Below are 23,140 nucleotides of genomic sequence, written 5' to 3'. Positions count from 1 at the left end.
TTCCTTAAAAACCCATGCAAAAGACAACATGACAAGTAAAATGAGTTAAACCGATAATATTTACCAAAAATTAAAAAATAGCATTTCTTCGTTTAAATAGAAAGTTAATTTCTACTTTGTTTCGTTTCAAACATGTAAAATTAATTTAATAATTTGAATTAGAATTATTCAAATCAAAATTTGATAAAAATAATAAGTATTTTACACTTTTAAATTAATCGAATTAAAATTGAAAGTATCAACTGATGCTTAAATATTGCTATTATTTTATCTCAAACAGAAGAAAATAGTTTTCTTTTAAACAAGTCTTCTGTTTTAAAAAGTATTAATAAATTTTCGTAGCAAACACGAATAAAATAAAGTTTTAGATACGGAGCATAAATTACAACGTTATATCACTATTTAAACATAACTATATATACATAGATACACTATAATACGAAGTGTTGGACCCGTGCGCAGCACGGACATAAGCCATCTAGTTATTATATATAAAAAAGGCACATACATACATAGAGGGGAAAAGGAATAATTTTATAGACAAAGTAAAATCATTTTGGATATAAAAAATTAAGGGGGGGACCCACACGAAAAAAGAAAAAGCGAAAAAAAGAGTAAAAGTGGGGTCCATCAATTTGCATAGGGAAAGAATATAGATATCACAATACACACACAGAAAAGAAGAGAGAGAGAGAGTGACGTACAGAGGCCCCAAAGCAAAAAAAAAAAAAAAAAAAAAATCAATCTTCTTCTTCATATTTGGTTCACCTGAAACCACCACTCCAAACCCTTTTCTCCACCATTAAACCACCAAATCTCCTCATCTCCACTGTTCCATCAATCAACACCCGTCACCACCCTATAACCTTCCACCATCGTCACCACCCTTTAACCACCGTGACCCCACTTGTTTTTCTTCTTAAAACCACCATCGAACCACCACGAAAAAAGAAAAAAAAAAAAACAACAAAAAGTCACCAAACAGATGCCTAAACCCCATTTTAAACCAGCACCAAAACCCCATTAAAATACAGCCAAGAACACCATTCTAAACTACACAAGCTCACCACCATTTTTTATACAACCCAAAACTGTCGTCTTTCCTGTTGTGTGGATGAGCTTGAAAACGTCATATGGTCTGTTCGTGTTTTAAAGGTCTTGGTTCGATTGAATTTCCGGTGAGGTGAGGAAGGTCCATTTCTCACTTTATACCTGATTAAATACATGATTTTGGTGTTTTAAAATGGGACGTTGATGTGCGAATGACGTTTTATTCTTGAGCATGCTCTACTGATTTTAGTTTAATTTCTTGCTAGAAGTGTTAAGTAATTATTACCTAAAATTAACATGTTAATTGGTGACTTAATTCAAGTCTGTTGAATGGGATAAATTGTAAGTGACAGCTGGGGCTAAACTAATAATAGGTGATGTTGGTTAGTGGGTCGTGGGGTTAATAAATAAATAAATAAATAAATAAATAAAAATAGGAAGAAGTTTGGGCTTCACATGATTAGTCCGCTTTGCTTTCATTTTATTGGGATTGGGTAGGCAAACTTTAAGTCGAATTAATTGCTTGTGTGCTTTTACTCATTTTCAATCTCATGTATTCATTCCCGGGTGGGATGTTCACGAAGAAAACAAAAAATGTAAAAATGGTGGCCGCTCGTGGAAAAGACCCCGGGATGTCGGGGATAGCTTAGAATAGGTTAGCATAGGATAGTATAGATTTATTTTATCGCAATTTTCTTTTATTTTGGCGTTGTAATAATTCAGACTTTATTTTTGAACTTTTCTTGTGCTCGTGCTCTTGTGATCGTTTGAGTTTACCTCTTTGAGTTTTCTAATTCAAGCCAATACGAGTTAATTAAAGCGACCGTGCTAAAATCACAGGACTCGAGGGATGCCTCACACCTTCCCCTCGGTCAATAGAATTCCTTAACTGGAATCTCTGTCGCTGATCAGTTTTAGAGTCAAACCCGTTCTTAAAAGGGATAACTATTTTAAGGTGACTTGGCACACCGAAACCCATTGTCAAGTAGCGACTCTTTTTCTCTAAATAAAATTCCTTTTCGAAACATTTTTTTGTCACTTTCCATTCGAAAACCCCTTTTAAACTTGACATATAAATCTTGTTTTTGTGGGAAAAAAGAGGTGTGACAATTAGTTAATGCGAATTCTATATATATGTATATCTTTATTATTATAAAAGTGGAAACAAAGGCTACTCCGAAGTAGTACTAATTTTTGCATGCAGATATACCAAGTTGATTTTGTAGTAGCTGGCGTGGGAAGGTTCAGCCAGGTTCCAAACATCCCTGAATTCCCTCCAAACAATGGCCCCGAAGCTTTTGAGGGTGAAGTAATCCATTCAATGGACTATTCCAAAATGGACCCCAAAACCTCAGCCAACGTTGTCAAAGGAAAAAATGGAGTCATCGTTGGATTCCAGAAATCAGGAATGGACATTGCCATGGAGTGCTCAACGGTTAATGGTAATTAAGTACTGCTAGCTAGTTGTGATCTTCCATTATGTTCTACCTCCTTATAATTGTTTGTTTATAAACATCAGTTGATTCTTGGGCTTCTGCTGTTTGTACTAATTAATTAATGTTGCAGGGATTAAATATCCATGCACAGTAGTAATCAGGACACTGCATTGGAACCTTCCTGATCATTTCCCATGGGGACTCTCTTTGGGATATCTCTACTTAAATCGATTCTCTGAACTTACGGTGCATAAACCCGGTGAAGGCCTTCTTCTAAGTCTCCTTGCCACAACTCTTTCACCATTGGTAATTTATTTTCTTTCCTCATCATTAAAAGATAATAATATATGGGTGTTTTTGGTATGAAGGGAAACAAATAACAGAGGTACATTTTTCAATAAAATAATTAATACTATTCCTTCTCAAATGATTACAATCCATCCCAAAAGTACAACAAGCCGTTCTAAAGTTACTACCCATATGTTAAAGTTACAACCAAATGTTCAAAATTACATCTCTGCTTTCTACTTCTCCTCTCACAAAACTAACATGCAGTCCGACTTCACATATTTTACAGAGGTGGGCCTTCTCAAAATTTGTGGAAAGCCATATAAAACATAAACACAGGCTTGCAAAACATGGAATGGTGCCAGAGCATAGCTTCTTAAATGATATGAGTTCCTGTTCATTTTCTATATACGGTGCCGGAGGGTTTCTACGACAGAGTTGAGGAAGGAAGTATCAAGCTCATCAAGAAAGCAGAGATACTTGGATTCTCTAAAGAAGGTATCATGCTCAAGAGTCAAGCTGAATCAATAAAATCCAACTTAGTCATACTCGCCACAGGCTTCAAGGGAATTGATAAGCTCAAACACATATTTGAATCGCCAAAATATCAGGAATTCATAACAGACTCAGATGAATCTTCAGTTCTCCTCTATAGGTGAGTAATAAAAGAATATTTTTGCAAGCATCTGCATCTGAACTATACATCGCATGTGGAAATAATGATATTACGGATTATTATCAGGGAATGCATTCATCCCCGGATTCCACAGCTGGCAATAATTGGATTCTTAGAAAGCGTATCAAATCTCTACACCTCGGAAATAAGGTGTCGATGAGTGGCGGAGCTTCTTAATGAAAAAATTAAGCTACCAAGCATTAAGGTGATGGTGAAAGACAAAGCAGAATGGGATAAATACAAGAAGAAAGATTCCTATTTGAAGTACTACAAGAGATCATGCGCTGCCGCGTTCCACATTTGGCACAATGACCAACTCTGCACGGACATGGGATGGAACCCTAAAAGGAAAAAGGGTCTTTTGGCTGAGTGGTTCGAACCGTATGGACCAATGGATTACGCCGACTAATACAAAAGAGCCCCCCCTGTGAAAAAGTATCTATTTAAAGATATATTTAACTTTAAATATATCTTTTTACTCTTAATGAAATGAGTTCTGGCCACGCAAATTTCTATGATTCGTTAGTTTTGGCCCAACGGATTAAACTACTTCAATCCGTTTTAACTTTGATTGTTTGATGAATCATTTTAAATTCAACGCGTGGGGTCAACTCTACAAACAGGTTGTGACTCAACCCGTTGAATCACTGGATTGGTTGGGGTTGACTTTCGCACCCTAATTTTGACACTGATATTTCATTCTACCGAAATGAAAAATCAATCACTTGCAACGGAGTGATGTAAAAGTATCAGCGAACGGAACTTTGGCATGAACCAGTTATGGAGGATGAAGCGTTCTGATTAAGGAATGCAATCACTCACCCTTAAGTAAGCAGTCCTGATTATTAGCATAGAAATTTGGTAATCATTGGAACCTACTCTACCATGTTACACGCCAACAATTATTTAATAACGGAGACTAATAATTAATGTAACAATCAACAATATAGAAATTGTAATGCTGACAGATATTGTAATACGGAGACTAATAATTAATGTAACAATCAACATATAGAAATTGTAATGCTGACGTATAAAATATACGATTGTACAATTCAGAACATATAATATACCTTAAAACACTTTCTCCCCGTGCTGTATTCATTATTAGGCATTAAGCATTAGGCCGATATGCAAGAAATCAAATCATCTCATCTTAACCCCTATTATTAGCTATTTATACAGAGGGCAATTCAAGCCCTCTAGCAATCAATCGTTATTGGATCCCATCATCTTCACATTACAGGAAAAAAGGAGAGAGTGTTGCAGTAACAATGACAAATTTTGACCAAAGAGAAAACAGAAAGAAGCAGGTAATAGCAATAATTGGAGCTGGAATCAGCGGCCTCTTGGCATGCAAATACGCAATTTCCAAAGGATTTGATCCAATTGTGTTCGAGTCGGAGAGTAGCGTTGGGGGTGTGTGGACTAAGACCATTGAGAGCACTCTGCTGCAGACACCAAAATCCGCTTACCAGTTCACTGATTTTCCGTGGCCCGATTCGGTAACCGAGCTGTTTCCTGACCAACAAGCTGTGCTGGATTACATTGAATCGTACGCTAATCACTTTGATTTGCTCCGTCACATTCAGTTTAAACACAAAGTGTTGAGCCTAAGCTATGGAGATGGCGACACAATAAGTGGAGAATGGAATTTGTGGGGCGGAACCGGCGAGGCTTTTGGCAATAAAGGGAAGTGGAGCGTCGATGTACAGGACACTCGAGCCCTCTCCACACAGGTATGTTTATCTTCCTTAATCGTTTCTGAAATTTCTCATTGATATTCGAAATTTTTCGATTTCACCATAGTCAGCGTCCAAATGAAAAGCTTTGAGGGTCAGGTTGGTACGGACAAGCATAAATAGTTTTGGAATAAGTTATATTAGGATTAGAAATAGTATTAATATAAGTTATCCCAAATGGTAGAATAATAGTGTCAAGATTTTAGTTATTCTAAATAAAAAAATAAAAATAACAAAAATACCCTCGAGGTCCCTCAAATGCATTTTCTATTAAATAAGGTGGAGGTTATTTTTGTAAACAAGCAATTTCTTAGAATTATACAACAAACCAAATAGTCAATAAAAAATAATATCAGGATAACTAATTCCAACATATCTAATTAATCGTAAATAACTAATCCCAGTATAACTTGTCGTAAAACCGAACGAGCCTTTAAAATCTTAGCTAATGTAATTAAATTACAATATATGTCTGGTTTGTTTTGGACTTCTCTTTTTCTTATCTAGTTTGTTTTATCTTGAGGTCATGATAAAAAACACACCTCAAGTATCACTTTTTTCGAGTTTCATACTTGGCTATCAGTGTTTGCATTTTCTACCTAAACTATCACCAACCACTTTTTTGCGGGTTTCGTACTTGACTATTAGGTGTTTTTTTAAAAAAAATCACTTTTTTCACTTTTTTACAACTATATTTCACCAAAAATTATAATTTCAAAAACTATGGCCAAACACAACTCTAACTTCAAAATTTCAGAAAAAGTGATTATTTTTTTTGGTTTTTACGGACAAAAGATAGTACCTTTTTAAAAAAAAATACTTCAAACAATAAATATTTTTCAAAAATAAATAAACTTCAGAAATTTGGCCAACCAAGCTAATTTTTACTCTTCTGTCGCTTTAAATGAAACGTGTAACAGTTTCCTTTTTGCTCTCTGTTTTATAATTGACTTCCAACTTATATTTTGTGGTTTTTCTCCTTATAACACAATGCTTAATTGTTCTCTCTCTGTAGTGCTCATCTTGTGCTGGTAACTACATTTATTGGCCCATACCCATAGTTAAGGGTGGTAACCGGTTTGGTCTTACCGGTTTTAACCGGTAACCGGACCGGTTAAACCGGAACCGGAACCGGAACCGGTAGCACCGGTTAACCGGTTCCGGTTAACCGTTTAATGGTTTACCGGTCCGGTTCCAATATTTTGGAAACCGGAACCGGTTAAACCGGTTAAACCGGTAAAAAATTAAAAAAAAAAAAAAACTAAAGTATATAAGTAAGTATATATAGTATATAGTACATATATATAAGTATATATATTAAGTTATACACATATATAAGTATATATATATATTAAGTTATACACATATATAAGTATATATAGTATATAAATATATATAGTATATATATTAAGTATATATAGTATATATAGTAGATATGTATATATAGTATATATATTAAGTTATACATATAGTATATATATTAAGTTATACATATACATAAGTATATAGAGTATATAGTACATATATATTAAGTATATACATATATATAAGTATATATAGATATATAGTACATATGTATATATAGTATATAGTACATATATATAAGTATGTATAAAGTATATATAGTATATATAGTAGATATGTATATATATATATAGTATATATATTAAGTTATACATATATGTAAGTATATATAGTATATTAAGTTATACATATATATAAGTATATGTAAGTTATACATATATATGTATACGAAAAGCACTATTCTGTATTGCTGACTTGCTGTTAGGCTGTTAGTCAGTAAATATTTAAACTTTAATTATAAAGTTGTATAACATATGAAAATATAGCTACAATATACAAATAAATACTATAATATATATATATAATACAAAAAACAAAAAAAAAATAGATTTTAATCACTCCAAACCGGACCGGTTCCGGTTTGAGGTTTAAAACCGGTAAACCGGAACCGGTTAAACCGGAACCGGTTAGGCGGTTCCGGTTTTGGAACCGGAACCGGCCGGTTTCCTAACCGGTTCCATAACCGGTTCCGGTTCCAACCGGTTAACACCCTTACCCATAGTGCAAATGTTTGGATAACAAATAAATTCTAGGTAGTTTTTCTTTTTTGGCTGATAGGTTAACTTTCATGATTAGAAATTGTTTCATATAAAAGAATTAAGGAAGCAAAAGAAAATGGTTAATATGTAAGGGATGTTTGGTGTGAAGGATAAGCAAAAATAGTCCCGGGATAAAATTTTAGTGCCTTCTTATCCTATGTTTGGTTGGAATAAAAATTCGAAATAACTTATCCCGAAATTAGTTATCCCGGGATAAGTTATTTCCCAACCAAATGAGCCCTAAGAGCCTTACTTATCCGGTTGTCATCTCTCACAGGAAATCTTTTTGAGTCTTTCATTTGAGGATATATATTTGACTCAAGTAATAACTATCAATGTTGTTGCAACAACTTACCGAAGTTGTTGGATTTACTGCAAAATCTTCTCAACGGACTCAAAAGAAAACTTTCCACAAATTTTCACGGCGAACCCAAAAACAACCTGTAGATTAAGAAAAAGAAGAAAATTGAAGGTGAAGAAAACAAAGAAGAACGCGAAGAAGAAGAATTTGCAGTAGCAGCAACAACAAGTGGTGAAAATAGAAGAAGAGAAAGAAGAAAAGAGAAAAGGAAAAAGAAGATTGATGAAGACAGAGGGATTTAAACTTTAAGGGGTCGTTTGGTTGTATACAAGTTATCCCAAGATTACTTATTCTAGGATTAGTTATTCCATCTCTATACTCCTATAGGATAAAAAGAATATTACTATAAATTTGGGATTAGTTATACGACGATTTTATTCCAATCAAACCAAATGTGGGATTAACTCATCTCAAATTTAATCCCGAGATTATGTATGTATTCCTTATCTGTCGTACCAAACGAGCCCTAATATGAAAAGTGGTTATGTATGGATTCATTTAAAAACTAGATATTTAATATATATTCCCAAAATTTTATGAGTTAATTAGAATAATAATGCTATCAAAATTGACTCACTTTTTTAAATCTTATAAAAAATATCCAAACTTTTCTCTCTATCACTTTCTCTCTTTGCCTCCTCTCTTTGCCGCCGTCGACGTATCATCGAAGCTTTTCGAATCCAAACTCACTCATACTCACTGCCTGAAAAAGCGAGAACTGAAAATACAGACTTCAGAGTCTCTAACCACCACCTTTATCCTTGTATACGGTAAATACCAGATACGAGACAAACTGGAGGAACGAAGCCGGAGCAAGGAATGGGAATGGGGTGGCGATATCGTTCACCCTAGACCGGGGTAATTCTTGAACCGGAGCTGGGCATGAGCACCGACAGGTCTGCCTTCGACATCGTTAGAACATCCAAGCCCGATGACCCGAGCATTCGTGGCCGTTAGTCCGAGTAGCCGTTGGTCCGTGTGACCGGTGTATGCGGGCCACGCGCCAGTAGCGTCCTGCCATAGTCAACTACCTACCTTGCGTGTGTCAGGCGGCGCCGTCAGTCCAATCCCACCAAATCCGTGCAGAACAATCCTTGTTGTCATTATTTTATTAACTCATATTGTAGGAGAACCATGAGAGTGTCACTATAAATAGGGCATATCCCCCTCCTTTGGGGTGGGGTGGGGGGGGGGGGGGGGGGGGTTGGCCCCTTTTACTTTCCAAGAACACTTGTAATAGAAGAATTCATATATACAATCTCTCTCATTATTTGATTCGGCCAAGGCCACCCGTTATTGTTGTTATTGCATTCCATCCATCAAGTATCATACGTTATACACAGACATTTGTGTTACTAGCCAACTATCATCTTTAGCCGTTTTACTAAGGTGCTATCAAATATTTACTTTCTTTATCCAACACACATCAAGAACAAAGCACGTATCCTATACCCATTTACAAATTTAATTGATTATCCGAATCCGGGGTAAACAGTTTAGCGCCCACCGTGGGGCTAGGATAATAGTGGTCTTTGGCCTTGATTTCTACCATATTCATCAAAACCAAAAGCGTCCCTACCCATCTCTGTGAAAACGGTCCGAATGGCTGACGTTGAACAATCCGGTCATGTCAATAATACCGAGATCGTGGCGGAAAACGAAGGGAGCGGACTGCGGGCATTGCCGAACCCCGTTGATCCGAACCCCGTTGATTCAAGGGAAGGACTCAACCAGCAAAATACCGTAGATCAAGAGAACGCCGCCCTACCGGCCACCGATCCTCTCAACACTCACCATTCTGTTACGTTATCCCGGGATAGGGGCCGGAGAGAACCGGACGCGCCAAACGACGGCATTAACTTAGGTTTAATTTTTGAAATGCTGCAGGAGCAGAGGGCGACAATCGCCGAGCAAGGATTAGCAATTGCCCAACTGCAGAGCGGAAAGGGTGAAGCAGGGCCGGTAAAGGCAAAGGGTACAGTCGGAACCGGAAGAAACGAAGTACGAATGGTTGAGAGCGACGGCTCCGGAGCCGGCTCCTCGACTGAGGTCCTAAAGATGCTCGAGACTTTGGCGAAACGGGTGGATTCGACCGAAAAGAGGGTCGAGACATACAATTCTCGGGTGGACCAGATATCGGGGGCTCCACCTTTACTGAAGGGGCCGAATTCGAAAAGGTACATCCAAAGGCCTTTTCCACCGAGTGCGGCCCCGAAATTGATCCCGAAGAGGTTCCAAATGCCCGACATACAGAAGTATGACGGCACCACGGACCCGCACGAGCACGTGACCTCATATACTTTTGCCATAAAAGCAATGATATGGAAGAAGATGAGATCGAGTCGGTATTGCTGAAAATTTTTGGGGAAACTCGGTCGAAGGGAGCGTTGACGTGGTATGACCATCTACCCGAGCACTCGATCACTTCTTTCGAAATGCTCGCCGACGCCTTCGTAAAGGCACATGCCGGTGCCATAAAGGTGCAGGCCCGTAAGGCCGATATCTTCCGGATAACTCAAAGGGACGATGAGCTACTACGGGAGTTCGTCACCAGGTTCCAGAGGGAACAAATGGAACTACCCCCGGTGCCAGAAGAATGGGCCGCACAAGCTTTCACAAAAGGGCTCAACATGCTAAGTTCAGTTGCCTCGGCCAATTTGAAGGAAAATTTGCTGGAATACGAGGCCGTGACATGGGCCGATGTCCATAATCGGTTTGAATCGAAGATTCGGGTAGAGGATGATCAGTTCGAGCTCTCCCCGGTGAAGTTAAAAGTGGATAGAGGTTTCGAGAAGTCGAGGAAGGGTTATGAAATGAAGTCTGAATCATCAAAAGAAAGGTTTCGGCCATACTCCCACCCGGAGAGACCAAACTTCAGGTCGGAAGGGTCAAGGGAGAGCCCAAACCACCTCTCCGGTCGAGGTAGCAAGCGGGTCGAGCGCCCGTCAAACAGTCGGGGACTCTCGTTCAGGAGCGACGTCGGAAGTTCCGTCAACCATAGGGGTCCACCGAAGATTTCGGAGTACAACTTCAACGTCAATACCTCGGGCCTTGTATCGGCCATCGGCCGAGTACCAGATGTGCGATGGCCGAAACCACTGAGGTCAGACCCGGGACAGCGGGATCCTAGCATGGTGTGTGAGTATCACGGAACCCATGGTCACAAAACTGAGGATTGCCGCCAGTTGAGAGAAAAGGTAGCCCGGTTATTAAAAAACGACCACCTTCGAGATCTATTGAGCGAGCGAGCCAAAAATCACTATAAAGAGCGGGAAGCTCATCGAAGGGTCGAACCGGTCGAACACCAGCATACGATCAACATGATAGTTGGGGCTATTGACGTCCCTCGGGGACCGGTAATGAAACGGACAAAGGTCTCCATTGTTCATGAAAAACGCATCCGAGACCATTCGACCAGGGGCTCTATTTTCTTCGATGACGAAGACGCGGAAGGCATCGTTCAGCCGCACAACGATGTACTGGTAATTTCTGTACTTGTCTTTAAAACTAAGGTTAGACGTATTTTGGTTGACCCAGGTAGCTCGGCCAACATCATTCGATGGAGAGTGGTCGAACAGCTAAGGTTGCTCGATAGGATTGTGCCGATAGCTCGGGTACTCAGCGGGTTCAATATGGCTAGCGAAACCACGAAGGGAGAGATCTCGTTGCCCGTTAACGTGGATGGCACCATTCAGCAAACAATGTTCTATATGATCGAAGGGGACATGAAATATAATGCGTTATTGGGCAGACCTTGGATACATAGCATGAAGGCAGTTCCCTCAACACTGCATCAGTTGCTGAAATTCCCCACTCCGGAGGGGGTGAAAACCATCCGGGGCGAGCAGCCCGCAGCAAAGGAAATGTTCACAGTAGACGAGGCAGCTCCCCGGCCCGGGAAGCCGGCTCAGGAAGAGAAGGGTACAACCGGAGGGCAGGTCCCCCAATAGCAACTAAAGTGCACTGGACCGGATCCAGTACATGAAGAGGATGACTTCGGGATGCCCAGATCCTTCGTCATGCCGGTTGACTCGGACGTGACCAAGTCAACCGTGGAGGAGCTGGAGCAGATCATTTTGTTCGAGTTCTTACTGGACAGAAAGGTATACCTGGGCACGGGGCTTACCCCGGAGCTCAGGCGTAAATTAATTGAATTTCTTCAAGCTAACGCCGATTGCTTTGCATGGTCGCATATAGACATGACAGGTATATCACCGGAAATAGCGTCACACAAACTCAGCTTGGACGAAAAATTTCAACCGGTAAAGCAAAAAAGAAGGCCTATGTCAGAGCAAAAACACGCCTTCGTGAAAGACGATGTAACAAAGCTTTTGAATATAGGCTCCATCCGGGAGGTGAAATACCCAGATTGGCTTGCTAACGTGGTGGTGGTGCCCAAAAAAGGTAATAAACTTCGAATGTGTGTCGATTATAAGGATTTAAACAAGGCATGCCCGACGGATTCATTTCCATTGCCTCACATCGACAGAATGATCGATGCGACGGCCGGACATGAAATGTTAAGTTTTCTCGATGCTTACTCCGGGTACAACCAAATCTGGATGCACCCGGAGGATCAAGAGAAAACATCCTTCATCACCCGTTATGGGACTTACTGTTATAACGTCATGCCTTTCGGATTAAAAAATGCCGGTGCAACTTACCAACGCCTAGTTAATGGGATGTTCGAAGAACAAATAGGGAAAACAATAGAGGTTTATGTTGACGATATGGTTGTCAAGTCCCTGGAAATAGAGGATCATTTAAAGCATTTGTAGGAAACCTTCGATGTACTCCGCAGATACAACATGAAACTCAACCCGGAGAAGTGTGCCTTCGGCGTAAGGTCCGGTAAATTTATGGGGTTCATGGTGTCAAACCGGGGAATTGAAATCAACCCGGACAAAATCAAGGTCATCGAGGTCGTGAACTACATAAAGGGGGTACAGAAGCTCACCGGGCGGATAGCGGCGCTGAGTCGCTTCATTTCGAGGTCCTCGGACAAGAGTCACCGTTTCTTCTCTTTGCTCAGAAAGAAGAACGACTTCGATTGGACACCGGAGTGCCAAGAAGCCCTAAGGGAGTTGAAGAAGTATCTGTCTAGCCCCCCGTTACTGCACACACCATAGGCCGATGAGCCGCTTTTTCTCTACCTAGCAGTCTCCGAAATGGCGGTAAGCAGCGTTTTGGTCCGAGAAGAATCAGGTACGCAATTCCCTATCTATTATGTAAGTAGAACTTTGGGGGATGCAGAGACCCGTTATCCCCATTTGGAAAAGCTGGCATTAGCATTGATAAGCGCTTCCAGAAAGCTCAAACCATTTTTTCAATGCCACCCCATATGTGTAATAACCACTTACCCTTTAAAAAACATCATGCATAAACCTGAGTTATCCGGTAGATTAACAAAATGGGCTGTAGAAATTAGCGGTTACGATATCGAGTACAAACCTCGAACAACCATCAAATCCCAAATCTTGGCCGATTTTGTGGCAGACTTTACCCCGGCCATGGTCCCCGAGATTGAGAAGGAACTTTTGCTGACCTCGGGAAAGATCACGGGCGTTTGGTCTCTACATACGGACGGGGCCTCGAATCTTAGAGGTTCCGGACTCGGGATTGTCCTTAGGACCCCGGCCGGGGAGGTCATCCGACAGTCCGTTAGAACTGCTAGACTGACTAACAATGAAGCCGAGTATGAGGCTATGATTGCAGGTTTGGAATTAGCTCGGAGCATGGGAGCCGAAGCAAAGTGCGACTCGCTTTTGGTCGTGAACCAGGTGAACGGCGTATTCGAGGTAAAGGATGAACGGATGCAGCGATACCTCGAAAAAACCCAAGTGGTACTTCATCAATTCAAAGAATGGACCATGCAGCATGTACCAAGGGAGCAGAACAGCGAAGTCGATGCATTAGCAAACTTGGGATCCTCGGTCAGGGGGGAGGAAATCGACCTCGGGGCAACGGTGCACTTATCGAACACGGCCATAGAAACCGAGCACGTTGAAATATATACAATGGGCTTGACCTGGGATTGGCGCAACAAGTACATCGACTACTTGCGTGATGGTAAGCTCCCAAATGACCTGAAGGAGTCACGATCGCTACGGACCAAGGCTGCCCGCTTTTGCTTGGTGGACGGCCAACTGTATCGACGCTCTTTCCTCGGTCCTCTGGCCAAGTGTTTGGGCCCCCGTGAAACGGAATACGTGATAAGAGAGGTACACGAGGGAACCTGCGGCAACCACTCCGGTGCAGAGGCTTTGGTTCGAAAAATTGTCAGGGCCGGTTATTACTGGAACCGGATGGACGAGGACACGAAAAGTTTTGTCCGAAAATGTGACGGGTGTCAGAAACATGCTCCGATGATTCACCAGCCCGGGGAGTTGCTGCATTCGGTAATCTCACCTTGGCCTTTCATGAAGTGGGGAATGGACATTGTGGGTCCGTTATCCCGGGCACAGGTAAGGCCCGTTTCATTTTGTTTATGACTGACTATTTTTCTAAGTGGGTTGAAGCGTAGGCCTTCGAAAAGATAAGGGAGAAGGAGGTCATCGACTTCATATGGGACCACATCATCTGCCGTTTCGGCGTCCCCTCCGAGATAACCTGTGATAATGGCCCCAGTTCGTGGGTAGCAAGGTCAACAGTTTCCTCGAGGGGTTGAAGATCAAACAAATCGTGTCAACCCCGTATCACCCGTGTGCAAACGGACAAGCAGAATCAACGAATAAAACAATAATCCAAAATCTGAGGAAGAGACTTGAAGCATCGAAGCACCATTGGAGGGAGATACTCCCGGAGGTGTTGTGGGCTTAGAGAACCACATCCAAGTCGAGCACGGGGGAAACCTCGTTCTCATTGGTTTACGGAGCTGAAGCCCTCATCCCCGTGGAGGTTGGCGAACCGACCCTCCGTTTCAGGTATACCACCGAAGATTCAAACGGGGAGGCCATGGCCGTGAAGCTCGACCTCGCAGATGAACTGCGCGAAAGAGCGTCGGTCCGCATAGCGGCCCAAAAACAGAGGATGGAGAGATATTACAACCGAAGAGCCAACTTTCGGCATTTCCAAGTTGGGGATTTAGTACTTCGAAAAGTTACCTTGCACACCAAGAACCCCAACGAGGGAAAGCTGGCTCCGAACTGGGAAGGCCCGTACAAGATAACCGGTATAACGGGCAAAGGGTCGTATCAGTTGGAGTCCATGGACGGGCATCGTCTGCGTAATAACTGGAACGTGGCCCACCTAAAGAGATACTACTGCTAAGGTATGGTCCCCCCGTATTCTCTCGTTAACTTTTCTCTTTTTTGCAGGAAGGCAAGAGTGGGACAAAATTAGAACCCAGATCTGAAAACACGTGTTGCACTCTTTTCCTTAGTACGGTTTTGTCCCAAAATGGGTTTTCTGACAAGGTTTTTAACGAGGCAACGAGTACAACGTGTTACTTAACGAATATGAAGGGCAAGTACCCGAATACCCGGTGTCGCACCCTCCGATTGGGGACATAATAACACTCACCCGACCTTGGAGATCAGATAAGTGCTAGGGGAGTACTATGCCACACCAAAGATGACACCGATTTCAACAAACGGAGAAACTCAACATTTGCTACGACAAAACTAAGGCCCGGCCACCGGCCATAGCCTCCGATGTAAGGACCAAACGATCATAATGAATCGTGTCCCATTCAACATTTGCTACGGCAAAACTAAGGCCCGGCCACCGGCCATAGCCTCCGATGTAAGGACCAAACGATCATAATGAATCGTGTCCCATTCAACATTTGCTACGGCAAAACTAAGGCCCGGCCACCGGCCATAGCCTCCGATGTAAGGACCAAACTATCACAATGAATCGTGTCCAATTTTACGTTTGCTACGGCTAAGCAAGAAAGAGTTAAAATTCTCATATATGCAAACATTTTTGCAAACACAAGTTACCAAAAGTTGGGAAAACAACTCTCGGTTAAATATACTTTGCCCAGTCGATAACCGTCGTATCTCGACGCTGTCTCATTCGCATACCCTACGCCGGGTACCTTGGTCGAAATTCGACAAAGGCAACGAGATCACTATGATCCAAGCCAAAATTTGGCAAGCCACCGGCCCCAAAATATCGGATAAAACCGGCGGGCACGATGAATTAACGACTATGAGTCGGCCGGTCCTAGAACGGATCAACAGCTATAGCAAAAGCAGTAAACAAACATTCAAACGAAGAAGCAAGAAAAATGCACTTTTTATTTATACAACGGATGTCCCTTACATAAAAAAAAAACAAAGTCCTACAAAGGTAAAAAGCAAAAAGCAAGGCACCAGCCCTATACTATCCGGCATGACTAGAGGTGGTTGAATGCTCGGACTCAGTTCGCTTGGAGTCGTCTGACTCGGACCCGAGGGCACGATCGGCTTCTTCCTCCATCCTCTTGGCCTCGAGTATCAGGGCCGGGAGATCCGAGAGACCATGCTCGGCTTGCTCGAGGGTGATCCGCCGAGACTTCCACTTCTCATACTCAGCAACAATAGCAGTATGATCCTCGACCGCCTCAACGCTTCGCCATGTTTCTTCCAAGTCGGCCTCAGCCTTGGCCAGTTTTGCTCTCAGATCAGCCCGGTCCCCCTCAAGGACACTTATCCTACCAGTAGCTGCGTCCAGCTCGGCCTTAAGGGCATCGTTGACAATAGCCGCCTCCTCGAGCTCGGTTCTTAAGCCTTGGCATATCTGAGATCGCTCCTCGGCTTTCTCTTCAAACACCCTCCTGCGCTCGTCGGACAAGGCAGCCTCGGACTCAAGCCGCCGGTTCCTCTCGGCCAGGGTTGTTGCATCAGCATTCACCGAGTCCAGCTCCCCTCGGAGTCGGGAAACCGTGGTCTCCAGCTCATCTAGCCTCGAAGAAAATTGGGCTTTATCCCGGCTAAGGCCGATCTTTTCAGCCTCAAGGCTCCGGTTATAGTCGGTCATAGCGGCCAGCTCGCTCTTCAAACGACGGTTTTCGTCCTTAGCCGCATTGAGCTCTGGACGAAGGTTGGCCAGCACGGCCGCCCGATTCAACTCTTTCTCCTTCTCCTGAAGGAGATGCCGGTATTTCTCCGTTTCTCGGCCTTGGGCATCCAGTTGGCCTCGAAGATCATCTATCTCATGTTGGGCACGGATGAAGGCTTCATTAACCAACACCACACTCTACAGGTAAAACAAGTCAGAAGACTTAGGCGAAGTGAGGATAAAATCCATAGATAAACTGTACAAGGATGACAGAAGAGCTTACCCGGTTACTTGCATGCATACCCTCGTTAATGAGGCACTGTCAAGTGATCCCGGTCATTTTGCGCTTGTCCGAGTCAGAAATAAGGGGCCGTAAATAGCTCGCTACGCCCACCGGGCGCGACAGAAAGCTGCAGTCCTCGGGCACGGTGACTACGGCCGATCTGGTTCTCCTTGGCTCCACGCTCGGGGCCGGGAAGATGTTTACCAAGCTGTCCCTGGCCCCTGACTCGGAGATCCGGTTGGCCGGCCTTGTGGCCCGAGGAATAGGGAGATGACCAAAGCCCGCTGCTTCTCCGGTAGCCGGGGGGGGGGGGGGGGTGCTCGAGAACATATCATCAAAGTCATCCACCCGCGTAGCCGGGGTAGATGAACTTGGAGCAGCCTCAATAAATTCAGCAAAGGCCGAGGGCTCCACAGTTGCAGCAGGCTCGTGCTCGGGAGACGGACGCGCGCCTGTGGGGGCTTCGCTCTCCGGTACTGGTTCGGTCCTTTTATCGGCTTCAACAGCAACCGCTTCCCCGGACCTTTTTCTTTGAAGAGGAGCATCTTCCGAAGAAGTTTCACCTGAAATATCGACAAAGTCAATCGACCGAAGAGGAGCTGGTGAAAGTATTTCTTCCACACCTGGATGTGGAGCAGGAACCAAGAGGCCTTCGCCAATGGAAGGAAGGGGCGGAACGGAGACCGCCTCCTCCGGTATTGAAGCCACGGTGGGAACGGAGCCGACTCTCCGAACAATGATATCAGGCTCTGCCTCTTCCTTCGAAGGGCGAGCAACACTCCTTGCCTTCTTCCTTTTCGGCGTCTGCTCCTTTTCGGAGGGCCGCTTTCTTTTTGCAGCATCGGAGAGGACACGGGAAGAACCCGCTGTGTCAAATTCGGGCGCCGATGCTGGAGGGCCGGTCCTCGATTCCGACCTGGGGGCTACCGAGCCCTTAGGCAAACCTGAAAAGATAAGATGTTAGCAGAAATCAGAGGACGAAATGAGTAAAGGAGAATGCGGCAGAATAAGAATAGAGGGCTACCGTGATTTTGGGCGATCCATCGGCCACGGGACAAGTGGGCCCATGTCCGGTCGTCATAGGGATGCTGGGCGAGAAGCACTGTGACCCAGTCATTCAGATTCCGGATGACCGGAGGAACGTACCCATTGGCTGACAAAAGTAAAGGAGAAACAGTGAGAAGGAAGAATCAAAATTTGACAAAGCAATACCAAAGCAATTATTCGAGGCTTGGGACTTACGCTTGTTATTCCATTTCTCCGGGAAAGGCATATGCTCGGCTGGAATTGTGTCCTCGGTCTTCACCCGGACGAATCGCTCCAACCATCCCCGGTCTCTGTCTTCGTCCATTTTCGCAAAGAACGGATTCTGGCTGCGCTTGGCCAGTTTCATTACGCCACCCCGGAACAGCCTCGGGGAGTATAGGCGTATCAGATGGGCTAGTGTGAACTCCTTCTCGGCGTTGTTGGCCAATGACCGGAGACACGCTACGACCCTCCAAACATTTGGGCCAATATGGGCCAGCGTAACGCCGTAGATGCGGCACATATCGAGAATGACCGGATCCATCGGAGGGTCGAGTTTGAGAGTGAAGGGGTATGTGTAAACGTATAAAAACCCTTCACGATGGTCGGTAACGGATTCATCAGGTCCGGGGGTGAAGACCCGAACAGGATGAGTGTCCCACCCGCAATCGGCCCGGACTATGTCAAGCTTCTCCTCGGTGATGGATGAGGGATACCGCCTCACGTCGAATCCCCTGTTTGAAACGGAGGAAGGCTTTTCGACCTCAAGGTCTTTGTTGAAATTAAATTTAGCCGGTATGATATCCGATGCCGTGGGCTCGAATTTAACCGGGGACGCAGGCTCGGCTCCCGGGGACGATACCAATGGGGCATCCTGGGAAGTTGAGTCGGACATCCTGAAAATAGGAAAGAAAGAAGGCCGAAGAGAGAAATTTAAGAAGTACGAAGGAACTGATGGTTCGGTAAAAGGCAAAGTTGAAACAGCAATGCTCGAACAAAGGATACTCGACAGCAGCGGTGACAAGGTTGACTCTTGTGCACACAATATGAAGCAACAAATCAATAGGGAGACCAGATATGAAGTTGGTTGTGTGTGGAGCAAGTAGAAAAAACGCAGAATTGAAGTAGGGTTGAAGAGGATGCAAAACGTGAAAATGGTAAAGTGAAGGGGTAGAAGGCCTTATATAGGCATGTTGGGAGAGAAACGGTTACCGAGGACGACCAATCAGATGGCGCCACGTGCCCCATCATTAATGTGAAGCGACTCGAAATGACGTGAAAAAGGCGGTTGACAGAAGTGGACCACCAGGGTTGAGACACGTGGCCGATAAAAGGGCATGCGTTACGCGCTCGTTCCCACCAAAATACGAAGGTAAAGTCGGGATGAGAGAGCCACCGGTTTAGGAACTTATCCACTCCCCGTTACTCCGATAGATCGGAGATCCGGGGAGTGTGGGGGCTATTTGTATACGGTAAATATCGGATACGAGACAAACCGGAGGAACGAAGCCGGAGCAAGGAATGGGAATGGGGTGGCGATATCGTTCGCCCTAGACCGGGGTAATGCTTGAACCGGAGCTGGGCATGAGCACCGACAGGTCTGCCTTCGACATCGTTAGAACATCCAAGCCCGATGACCCGAGCATTCGTGGCCGTTAGTCCGAGTAGCCATTGGTCCGTGTGACCGGTGTATGCGGGCCACGCGCCAGTTGCGTCCTGCCATAGTCAACTACCTACCTTGCGTGTGTCAGGCGGCGCCGTCAGTCCAATCCCACCAAATCTGTGCAGAACAGTCCTTGTTGTCATTATTTTATTAACTCATATTGTAGGAGAACCATGAGAGTGTCACTATAAATAGGGCATATCCCCCTCCTTTGGGGGGGTTGACTCCTTTTACTTTCCAAGAACACTTGTAATAGAAGAATTCATATATACAATCTCTCTCATTATTTGATTCGGCCAAGGCCACCCGTTATTGTTGTTATTGCATTCCATCCATCAAGTATCATACGTTATACACAGACATTTGTGTTACTAGCCAACTATCATCTTTAGCCGTTTTACTAAGGTGCTCTCAAATATTTACTTTCTTTATCCAACACACATCAAGAACAAAGCACGTATCCTATACCCATTTACAAATTTAATTGATTATCCGAATACGGGGTAAACAATCCTCTCATTTTTCTCATTTCTTTCCCGTTTTTTCGCCGCCGTGAACCACCACATCTCTGCCGTAAACCGTCGTATCTTACAAATCTTCCATATTATTTACATATATGGTGTCTATTGGGTTTTCCAGATCCATCCGTATTTCACCATATTAGAAACAATCAGTTTTATTTAGTTTGTTTTTTCTCGGAAAAAAAAGAGAAAGCAAAGACCGTGTATAAGTGTTTATAATATTGTATAATTATATTTTTTAGTGTATATACCTACACATTATACAATATTTGTATAATTGTGTATAAATATGTATACGTGCGTATTTTCAGGTATAATATTGTATAATTATAATTTTTAGTATAATATTATATAATTATAATTTTTAATGTATATACCTATATATAATACGCCTTCAAACACCTATATACATAATGTACCTGTCTTATGTATATAAGTGTATAACACTGTATAAAGGTGTTTTTGGGCTAAAGCTTTGCAATATAAGTTTTGGACTATTTTTTTACAATATAAGTGAGAAAATTGTATATTTCTGAAATTTCTCCAAACTTTATTGATTCTAATTAGACCCCATATTCACTTAATCATGGTTGACGTGGTCAAGGTCACTGTTTTTTAATTCAAGACTTGAGAGATTGCTTTCCTTAAAACTTCTACAGTTACTTATCTTTCCTATTTAGACAAGTAAATATGTAGTTCTCTTAGAGATATATTACTCCCTCCGTCCAAATTTATATGGTATCATTTGACTTGGCAAGAAATTTAAGAAATATAGAAAGACTTTTGAAATCTATCGTCCAAAACAAACCTTAAATATCTGGGTGGTTAGAAATCATCTCATAAAACTAAATTGTTTCTAAAAATAGAAATGCAACATTCTTTTTGAGACATACTAAAACGGAAAGTGTGCCACATAAACTGGACAGATGGAGTATTAGTTTATGCAAATTTGAAGTATATTTGTATCTATATTATTATAAAAGTGGAAACAAAGGACATATGTTAAGGAGTATTAATTTTGTATGCAGACATACCAAGTTGATTTTGTAGTAGTTTGCGTAGGAAGGTTCAGCCAGGTTCCACACATACCTCAATTTCCTGCAAACAGAGGCCCCGAAGCTTTTGAGGGTGAAGTAATCCATTCAATGGACTATTCCAAAATGGACTCCGAAACTGCAACCAATTTCGTTAAAGGAAAACAAGTAGCCGTTGTTGGATTCCAGAAATCAGGAATGGACATTGCCATGGAGTGCTCAACGGTTAATGGTAAGTACTGCTACTTGTGATCTTATTCCATTAATTCTACGATTTTATTGTTTGTTTATAAACATCAGCTTGACTTGGCCTGCTGCTTTTTGTACTAATTAATGTTGCAGGGGTTGAACGTCCATGCACAGTAGTAATCAGGACACCGCATTGGAACCTTCCTGATTATTTCCCATGGGGATTCTCTCTGGCAAAACTCTATTTATGTCGATTCTCCGAACTTACGGTGCATAAACCCGGTGAAGGCCTTCTTCTAAGTCTCCTCGCCACAACTCTTTCACCATTGGTAACTTATTTTCTTTCCGGACTAATTAAACTCATTAAAAGACTCAGCAATGATTTAGTTATACTCTATATCTCATTCATCTTAAACTAAGAAATCTCTTTTTGAGGTAAGTGAGAAAACAAGAAAAATAAATATAGTTGCAGCAGAAACAACAAAACGCGACACGTTTGATAAAGTTACTACTACTATCCTTTCACAGGTTATCACAATCCATCCCAAAGTTATGATAAGTCATTTTAAAGTTACTACTATATGCTTGGTGTAACAACAATATGTTCAAATTACCAGCTAGTCGGATTTCTACTCTTCCTCTCACAAAACTAACGTGCAGTACTAATAATTTCACTCATATTTTACAGAGGTGGGCCTTCTCAAAATTTGTAGAAAGTTATATAAAATGCAAAAACAGGCTTGCAAAACATGGAATGGTGCCAGAGCACAGCTTCTTAAATGATTTGACTTCCTGTTCACTTGCTATAGTGCCGGAGGGCTTGTACGACAGAGTTGAGGAAGGAAGTATCAAGCTCACCAAGAAAGTAGAGATTTTTGGATTCTCTAAAGAAGGTATCATGCTCAAGGGTCAGGCTGAACCAATAAAATCCGACTTAGTCATATTCGCTACTGGCTTCAAGGGAATTGATAAGCTCAAACACATTTTTGAATCAACAAAATATCAGGAATTCATAGCCGGCTCAGATGATTCTGCAGCTCCCCTCTATAGGTGAGTAATAAAAGAATACTTTTGCAAGCATGCACCAGAACTATACATCTCATGTGAAATTAATACTCATATTTATCAGGGAATGTATCCATCCTCGAATTCCACAACTGGCAATAATTGGATTCTCAGAAAGCTTAGTAAATCTATACACCTCGGAAATAAGGTGTCGATGGCTGGCAGAGCTTCTTGATGGAAATTTTAAGCTACCTAGCATCAAGATTATGGAAAAAGACACAGCAGAATGGGATAAATACAAGAAGAGATATTCTTGTAGGAAGTACTACAGGAGATCATCTATAGCTGCATTGCACATTTGGCACAATGACCAACTCTGCGAGGACATGGGCTGGAATCCTAAGAGGAAAAAGGGTCTTTGGACTGAGTGGTTCGAACCCTATGGACCAATGGATTACACCGGCTAATACGGAGTATAAAAGAGCTCCAAAACCTCTCATTTCAATTTCAAGAATGAAGCCTCTTTTTCCTATTTTTCTTTTACTGGACCTTGAACGATAAGATCAAACAAATTGGCACATGATTATATATTATTTGTATCAAATAGGTAAGGACTCGCCATTAAAACGATTTGATTCTTAATTTGAGTTGAAGTGAATTGATTTCGATTTTGTATAATAGAAAACAATAAATAAATATCTAATCCTAAAGGAGTTGAAGCCTTACATGTTATAGGCTACCGCAAAACGCAGTTGGAA

At 42.4% G+C, this 23,140-nt stretch overlaps 1 protein-coding gene and 1 pseudogene across 2 annotated transcripts; both read left to right on the top strand.

Annotated features, from left to right (window-relative positions):
- The first annotated feature begins 447 nt into the window (after nucleotides 1-447).
- On the top strand, nucleotides 448-4,406 carry LOC132599389 (probable flavin-containing monooxygenase 1; annotated as a pseudogene).
- Nucleotides 4,407-4,580: 174 nt separating this feature from the next.
- Nucleotides 4,581-23,048, top strand: LOC132599387 (probable flavin-containing monooxygenase 1). Of its 2 annotated transcripts, XM_060312733.1 has the most exons (6): nucleotides 4,581-4,955; nucleotides 5,043-5,189; nucleotides 21,183-21,420; nucleotides 21,531-21,706; nucleotides 22,066-22,427; nucleotides 22,507-23,048. In XM_060312733.1, exons 1-6 carry the CDS (start codon nucleotides 4,725-4,727, stop codon nucleotides 22,847-22,849), a joined length of 1,497 nt encoding a protein of 498 aa, XP_060168716.1. In that variant the 5' UTR covers nucleotides 4,581-4,724; the 3' UTR covers nucleotides 22,850-23,048. The 2 variants fall into 2 exon arrangements, with proteins under 2 accessions (XP_060168716.1, XP_060168715.1); XM_060312732.1 differs by having other exon boundaries at nucleotides 4,581-5,189.
- Nucleotides 23,049-23,140: the final 92 nt, after the last annotated feature.

Source organism: Lycium barbarum, chromosome 6 (genome assembly GCF_019175385.1).
Source record: "Lycium barbarum isolate Lr01 chromosome 6, ASM1917538v2, whole genome shotgun sequence".
NCBI classification, from domain to species: domain Eukaryota; kingdom Viridiplantae; phylum Streptophyta; class Magnoliopsida; order Solanales; family Solanaceae; genus Lycium; species Lycium barbarum.
The sequence above is the reverse complement of the archived record's forward strand: the minus strand, read 5'-3'. Positions and strand labels throughout refer to the sequence as shown.